The sequence below is a fragment of the Chiloscyllium plagiosum genome, chromosome 32 (assembly GCF_004010195.1).
Source record: "Chiloscyllium plagiosum isolate BGI_BamShark_2017 chromosome 32, ASM401019v2, whole genome shotgun sequence".
Taxonomy (NCBI): domain Eukaryota; kingdom Metazoa; phylum Chordata; class Chondrichthyes; order Orectolobiformes; family Hemiscylliidae; genus Chiloscyllium; species Chiloscyllium plagiosum.
Genome location: NC_057741.1, coordinates 3,209,288 through 3,218,209, shown reverse-complemented (window position 1 = coordinate 3,218,209; position 8,922 = coordinate 3,209,288). Strand labels below are relative to the sequence as shown.

General features: G+C 40.5%; 1 protein-coding gene across 1 annotated transcript in view; it reads left to right on the top strand.

Annotated features, from left to right (window-relative positions):
• LOC122539246 overlaps positions 1-8,630 on the top strand; it is a 10,601-nt gene extending 1,971 nt beyond the window's left edge. Inside the window, exons 2-3 of the mRNA XM_043673947.1 lie at positions 1,409-1,954; positions 5,794-8,630. Coding sequence (XP_043529882.1) covers positions 1,409-1,954; positions 5,794-6,258 — 1,011 coding nt within the window. The 3' untranslated portion in view covers positions 6,259-8,630. The remainder of the gene's footprint in view (positions 1-1,408; positions 1,955-5,793) is intronic.
• The last annotated feature ends 292 nt before the right edge of the window (positions 8,631-8,922 follow it).

The following is an 8,922-nucleotide window of genomic DNA, read 5'->3' as shown; positions in this document are numbered from 1 at the left end:
TGGCGAAGCTTCAGAAGTCAGGAGGATGGCTAAAGGTGATCCATTGTTTAAGAAAGGTAGCATAAACAAACTAGGGAACTACAGGCCAGTGAGCCTGACATCAGTGGTAGGCAATGTTTTTGGAGATGGTACTAAGGAACAGAGATCTTAATGAGATGGGGAAGTGGGCTGAAGATTTGCAAATGCAATTCAATATGATAAGTGTGAGGTGTTGCACTTTGGAAAGTCAAAACCAAAATCAGACTTTTCCAGTAAAAGGTAAGGTCCTGAGGAGTGTTGTGGAACAGAAGGACCTAGGAATACAAATACATAGTTAGTTGAAAATGGCTCCACAGATAGACAGGGTGGTGAAGAAGGCATTTAGCATGTTGGCCTTCATCGGTTGAGGCATTGAGTAGAGGAGTTGGGACGTTATGTTACTGTTGTATAAGTCGTTGGTGAGGCCACACTTGGAGTATTGGGTACAGTTTTGGTTAAAGAAAGGACATAGTAAAACTGGGAAAAGTGAGAAGAAGATTTGTAAGGATATTACCAGGATTAGTAGGCCTGAGTTATAGGGAGAGGTTGGCCAGGATAGGACTGTATTCCTTGGAACATAGGAGAATGAAGGGTGACCTTAGTGAAGTGAATAAAATCATGAGGGGCATAGATAAGATAAATACATTTGGTCTTTTTTCCAGTTTTGTGTAATTGAAAACTACAGGGCAGGGTTTAAGGTGAGAGGGGAAAGATTTAGGAAGGACCTGAGAGGCAATTTCTTCACACAGAGAGTGGTGAGTATACGGAATGGGCTGCCATAGAAAGTGGTTAAAGCAGGTACAATAGCAATGTTTAAAAAACACTTAGTTAGGTACATGGATGAGAAGGGTTGAGAGGGAGATGGACTAAGTGCAGCAACTGGAACTCACTGAGTGGGCACCATGGTCAGTTTGGGCTGAAGTTCTTGTTACCATGCTGTATTACTCTATAACTCTATGACTCTAACTATGTCTCTGTGATGGCAAAAACATTGCAATTCCACATGTTAATCCATCCCCATAACTTATCTGCATTGCCTATGACACTTGTTGCTTTACATTAGTGGCCATTCAGCCTCACTACACTCCTTTAAGACATCACACGGCTGAATGGGCTCTGCCTGGTTCCGTTTCTATGATATGCTGTTACTATTGAACGAATGCACTGTGAGCCCTGCCCTGCTGGACTAGTTTAAACTCATCCCAAAAGCATAAGCAAATCTTTCCGCAAGGATGTTGGTCCCATTCTGGTCCTTTCCACTTGTTCAGGGTGTTTCACTTGTATAAACCATTTCACTTATATAGACCATTACACTTATATAGACCACTCCACTTGTACAGACCATTCCACTTATATAGACCACTCCACGTATATAGACCATTCCACATAGATAGACCATTCCACTTGTATAGACCATTACACTTATATAGACCATTACACTTATATAGACCATTCCACTTATATAGACCATTACACTTATATAGACCATTACACTTATATAAACCATTCCACTTATATAGACCACTCCACTTGTATAGACCACTCCACTTGTATAGACCATTCCACTTATATAGACCATTACACTTATATAGACCATTACACTTATATAGACCACTCCACTTGTATAGACCACTCCACTTATATAGACCATTTCACTTATAGAGACCATTCCACTTATATAGACCATTACACTTATATAGACCATTCCACTTATATAGACCATTTCACTTATATAGACCACTACACTTATATAGACCATTCCACTTATATAGACCATTACACTTATATAGACCATTACACTTATATAGACCATTCCACTTATATAGACCACTCCACTTATATAGACCATTCCACTTGTATAGACCATTCCACTTATATAGACCATTTCACTTATATAGACCACTTCACTTATATAGACCACTCCACTTATATAGACATTTCCACTTGTATAGAACATTCCACTTATATAGACCATTCCACATATATAGACCATTCCACTTGTATAGAACATTCCACTTATATAGACCATTCCACATATATAGACCATTCCACTTGTATAGAACATTCCACTTATATAGACCATTCCACATATATAGACCATTCCACTTGTATAGACCATTCCACTTATATAGACTATTCAACTTATATAGACCATTTCACTTATATAGACCATTCCACTTATATAGACCATTCCACTTATATAGACCATTTCACTTATATAGACCATTCCACTTTTATAGACCATTTCACTTATATAGACCATTCCACTTATATAGACCATTTCACTTATATAGACCATTTCACTTATATAGACCATTCAACTTATATAGACCATTTCACTTATATAGACCACTTCACTTATATAGACCACTCCACTTATATAGACATTTCCACTTGTATAGAACATTCCACTTATATAGACCATTCCACATATATAGACCATTCCACTTGTATAGAACATTCCACTTATATAGACCATTCCACATATATAGACCATTCCACTTGTATAGACCATTCCACTTATATAGACTATTCAACTTATATAGACCATTTCACTTATATAGACCATTCCACTTATATAGACCATTCCACTTATATAGACCATTTCACTTATATAGACCATTCCACTTATATAGACCATTCCACTTATATACACCACTCCACTTATATAGACCATTCAACTTATAAAGACCATTTCACTTATATAGACCATTCCACTTGTATAGACTATTCCACTTATATAGACAATTCGACTTGTATACACCATTCCACTTATATAGACCATTCCACTTGTATACACCATTCCACTTGTATACACCATTCCGCTTATATAGACCATTCCACTTGTATACACCATTCCACTTATATAGACCATTCCACTTGTATACACCATTCCACTTGTATACATCATTCCACTTATATACACCATTCCACTTGTGTATACCATTCCACTTGTATACACCATTCCACTTATATAGACCATTCCACTTGTATACACCATTCCACTTGTATACACCATTCCACTTGTATACACCATTCCACTTATATAGACCATTCCACTTGTATACACCATTCCACTTGTATACACCATTCCACTCGTATACACCATTCCACCTATATAGACCATTCCACTTGTATATACCATTCCACTTGTATACACCATCCACTTTGTATACACCATTCCACTTATATAGACCATTCCACTTGTATACACCATTCCACTCGTATACACCATTCCACCTATATAGACCATTCCACTTATATAGACCATTCCACTTGTATACACCATTCCACTTGTATACACCATTCCACTCGTATACACCATTCCACCTATATAGACCATTCCACTTGTATATACCATTCCACTTGTATACACCATTCCACTTGTATACACCATTCCACTTATATAGACCATTCCACTTGTGTAGACCATTCCACTTGTATACACCACTCCACTTGTATAGACCATTCCACTTGTATACACCATTCCACTTGTATACACCATTCCACTTGTATACACCATTCAACTTGTATACACCATTCCACTTATATAGACCATTCCACTTGTGTAGACCATTCCACTTGTATACACCATTCCACTTATATAGACCATTCCACTTGTATACACCATTCCACTTATATAGACCATTCCACTTGTATACACCATTCCACTTATATAGACCATTCCACTTGTATACACCATTCCACTTATATAGACCATTCCACTTGTATACACCATTCCACTTATATAGACCATTCCACTTGTATACACCATTCCACTTATATAGACCATTCCACTTGTATACACCATTCCACTTATATAGACCATTCCACTTGTATACACCATTCCACTTATATAGACCATTCCACTTGTGTACACCATTCCACTTGTATAGACCATTCCACTTGTATACACCATTCCACTTGTATACACCATTCCACTTATATAGACCATTCCACTTATATAGACCATTCCACTTGTATACACCATTCCACTCGTGTACACCATTCCACTTGTATACACCATTCCACTTATATAGACCATTCCACTTGTATACACCATTCCACTTGTATACACCATTCCACTTGTATACACCATTCCACTTGTATACACCATTCCACTTGTATACACCATTCCACTTGTATACACCATTCCACTTGTATACACCAATCCACTTATATAGACCATTCCACTTGTATACACCATTCCACTCGTATACACCATTCCACTTGTATACACCAATCCACTTGTATACACCATTCCACTCGTATACACCATTCCACCTTTATAGACCATTCCACTTATATAGACCATTCCACTTGTATACACCATTCCACCTATATAGACCATTCCACTTATATAGACCATTCCACTTGTATACACCATTCCACTTGTATACACCATTCCACTTGTATACACCATTCCACTTGTATACACCATTCCACTTGTATAGACCATTCCACTTGTATACACCATTCCACTTGTATACACCATTCCACTTGTATACACCATTCCACTTGTATAGACCATTCCACTTGTATACACCATTCCACTTGTATAGACCATTTCACTTGTATAGACCATTTCACTTGTATAGACCATTTCACTTGTATACAACATTCCACTTGTATACACCATTCCACTTATATAGACCATTTCACTAATATAGACCATTCCACTTGTATAGACCATTCCACTTGTATAGACCGTTCCAGAGGTGTTCTCTGAAACGCTCCGCAAGTAGGTGGCCTGTCTCCCCAATATAGAGGAGGCCACATCGGGTACAGAGGATGCAATAGATGATATGTGTGGAGGTACAGGTGAATCTGTGGCGGATATGGAAGTTTCCTTTGGGGCCAAAGGATGCAATAGATGATATGTGTGAAGGTACAGGTGAATCTGTGGCGGATATGGAAGTTTCCTTTGGGGCCAAAGGATGCAATAGATGATATGTGTGAAGGTACAGGTGAATCTGTGGCGGATATGGAAGTTTCCTTTGGGGCCAAAGGATGCAATAGATGATATGTGTGAAGGTACAGGTGAATCTGTGGCGGATATGGAAGTTTCCTTTGGGGCCAAAGGATGCAATAGATGATATGTGTGAAGGTACAGGTGAATCTGTGGCGGATATGGAAGTTTCCTTTGGGGCCAAAGGATGCAATAGATGATATGTGTGAAGGTACAGGTGAATCTGTGGCGGATATGGAAGTTTCCTTTGGGGCCAAAGGATGCAATAGATGATATGTGTGAAGGTACAGGTGAATCTGTGGCGGATATGGAAGTTTCCTTTGGGGCCAAAGGATGCAATAGATGATATGTGTGAAGGTACAGGTGAATCTGTGGCGGATATGGAAGTTTCCTTTGGGGCCAAAGGATGCAATAGATGATATGTGTGAAGGTACAGGTGAATCTGTGGCGGATATGGAAGTTTCCTTTGGGGCCAAAGGATGCAATAGATGATATGTGTGAAGGTACAGGTGAATCTGTGGCGGATATGGAAGTTTCCTTTGGGGCCAAAGGATGCAATAGATGATATGTGTGAAGGTACAGGTGAATCTGTGGCGGATATGGAAGTTTCCTTTGGGGCCAAAGGATGCAATAGATGATATGTGTGAAGGTACAGGTGAATCTGTGGCGGATATGGAAGTTTCCTTTGGGGCCAAAGGATGCAATAGATGATATGTGTGAAGGTACAGGTGAATCTGTGGCGGATATGGAAGTTTCCTTTGGGGCCAAAGGATGCAATAGATGATATGTGTGGCACTTATATAGACCATTCCACTTATATAGACCATTCCACTTATATAGACCATTCCACTTATATAGACCATTCCACTTATATAGACCATTCCACTTATATAGACCATTCCACTTATATAGACCATTCCACTTATATAGACCATTCCACTTATATAGACCATTCCACTTATATAGACCATTCCACTTATATAGACCATTCCACTTATATAGACCATTCCACTTATATAGACCATTCCACTTATATAGACCATTCCACTTATATAGACCATTCCACTTATATAGACCATTCCACTTATATAGACCATTCCACTTGTATAAACCATTTCACTTATATAGACCATTCCAGTTATATAGACCATTCCACTTATATAGACCATTCCACTTGTATAAACCATTCCACTTATATAGACCATTTCACTTATATAGACCATTCCACTTATAAAGACCATTCCACTTGTTTAGACACTCCACTTGTATAGACCATTCCACTTATATAAACCACAAATCACTTATATAGACCATTTCACTTATATAGACCATTTCACTTTTATAGACCTTCCACCTGTATAGACCATTCCACTTATACAGATCATTTCACTTGTATAGGTCCCATCTTCTCTAACAATGGCCCAGGAATCTAATTTAAAAATCACACAACATCAGGTTATATTCCAACAGGTTTATTTGAAAGCAGTAACGTTCGGAGCACTGGTCCTTCAGGAATCTAAAACATCTGCTCTATTCTCCTATTTCTGTGCTTGTTGACCTGTGGCACCAGGTGTACTCCGGTGATTACAACCTTTGATCTCCTGCTTTTTAATCATTCTTCATTCTACCTATATCATTGGTATCAATGTCTACCACAACCTCTGTTTAGCACTATTCCCTTTCATGACACCCTACAGCTGATTAGAGGCTTCCTAGACTGTGGCTTCAGCGAGGTCACACACCATCCTGGAGTGACATTGCAGTCACAGGTGTGCCTGACTGTTCCCCGAAATGATGAACCTCTATCACTGTCGCTCCTGCTCTCTTCTGTCTCCTGTCTTGTACAGCCAGGCTGCTTCTGGCTCTGTCTGTGCCCTCATCACCTTCCAAGAAGGAAACCAGCTTGTGAGTGAGAGCCGAGGGGTCTCCTGCTCTGCCTGTTTGTTCCTCTTTGACTGCCTGGTGGTCACCCCTTCCATTCTTTCCTCTGGTCCCTCGAGCTGTAGTATGACCAACTCTTTATACATGCTGTCCACTCGCTGCAGAACTCCTAGCCTGTGACCAAGGTCTTGCTGCGCATATGATTATGGTCCGCTTTAGTATCTGAGGGGATGCAAGCGATGGTGAGTGTTGTAATCTGATGATTGCCTACCACCAATTCTGACTTTATGTTGGAGGGAACTTCAGTAATGAAGATGGTTTGACCTTGAGGAGCTCCTGCAGTGATGTTCTGCAGCTGAGATGACTGACCTCCAACAACCACAGTTAGCTTCCTTATGTGCCAGGTATGACTCCAACAAGTGGGGAGTTTTCGCTTCGAACACCAGTTTTGTTCCTTGATGTCATGGCCAGTCAAATGTTTCTTTGATGTCAATTTCAGTCACCCTCACTTCACCTCTTGAATTCAGCTCGTTTGTTCATGTTTCGACAAAGGCTGTAACCCAAACTGAGTGCCAGTGAGCAGGTTAACTTTGAAGAAGAACTTATCTTTAATGTGTAAGTTAAGTGGGGGATAGGGAGTCTGGGAGTGTCTGAGGGGGCAGGGTGACAGATTTATGACAGATTATTCGAAGTCAGGTTACCAGGTGAGCGATGACCAGTGTCAGATTTATGGGTGATCCATGCACCATGAGGTGAGTGAAGTCTTAGAGGAGGTTAGCATCAGGAATTGTTGGCTTCATTGGGCTTAGGAGATGGTCAGGTTCTGGAATGCAAAGTGGAAGTGGACAGTTGTGGCGGAATGTGGATCTGCTGGAATTGGTAGCTGTGGATCGGGATGATGGGGGAGAGTGAGTTTGTGTGATAGAAGGTGGGGTAGTGCCATTCATACCCAAGGGCTGGATAAATCCCTGGGAAGTTGGTGGGGTTTCGGGTTGGTCTGGAGGTGGGGGGGTGGTGAATGTCAGATCGAGATGGGGCAACATGTTGGGTACACTGGGAAGTTTTCAGAATTGAGTGCTAGGTTGTTGGAAAGTATCAGATCTGGAGTAATCAGGTCAAGGAGAATGTGTCAGGTCTGGGAGAGTTGGTGGTTGGATTGGTGGGGGGAGGGGGGGGTGACAGATCTGGGGAAAGTCAGGTCCATGGAGTGAGGATTAGGTGTCTGTGCTGAGTCGGGAGGCAAGTTGGGTTTGAGGAGGAGGTTTGGGTATCTGTTGAATGTGGAGGGAAGTAATCAGGTGGATGGGTCAGTGTAATGATTAGAGTTTTATAGTTGGCTAGAAAAAGGGCGTTAAGCCTCTCCCTTTTTCTGAATAATCATTCAGTAAGTGAGACAGATCCATTTGAATTCACTCTGACTGTCACTTGAAGTTGGAGACATTTTTGGAGGGTTCCTGATACCAGGTAATTGTGCATCAAAAGTTTCAACTTCTCCAGGGGTTCCTGTGAGGTCAACTGTGATGGGAATTCTGCATCTTCCCAAAGTGTATTCCATGTTGCTGCCATGATGCTCTTTCCATTGAAACAGCTGGACCTTTGCCACATGAACTGGTGAATATTTCCAGCATTTTCCATTTCTGTTGCCTTACCCTCAGTGAAAACATACAAACAAGTTGCAGGATAAAAAAAGCACAGCAATTGAGTTTATTGACAATGTGAGTATATAATGGAGAACTTGAAATAATTGTTCAATTCTTCTTCTTTTCAGAGTCACACTTAAAACTGAGCGAAGAGTTTGTCTGGATCACACAGCTTCTTGGGTGAGGAAGCTAATTAACAAGCTTCTGCAGAAAAACTGACTGCACTTTCTGAGTAAGTTTCAATTTTTGCATCATGATTAAGCAGCAGGGGTAAGAAAATTGTTTTTCTCGCCCAGTAAAATGGCACAAAACAGGGACAATGTGAAGCAACAAGAGACTGAATTTTCCCCACAGGCTTTGAGTTCCCAATGTTGAGATCAGATGGGGGTTGTGGCCTTCTGAGACTTACTCCCA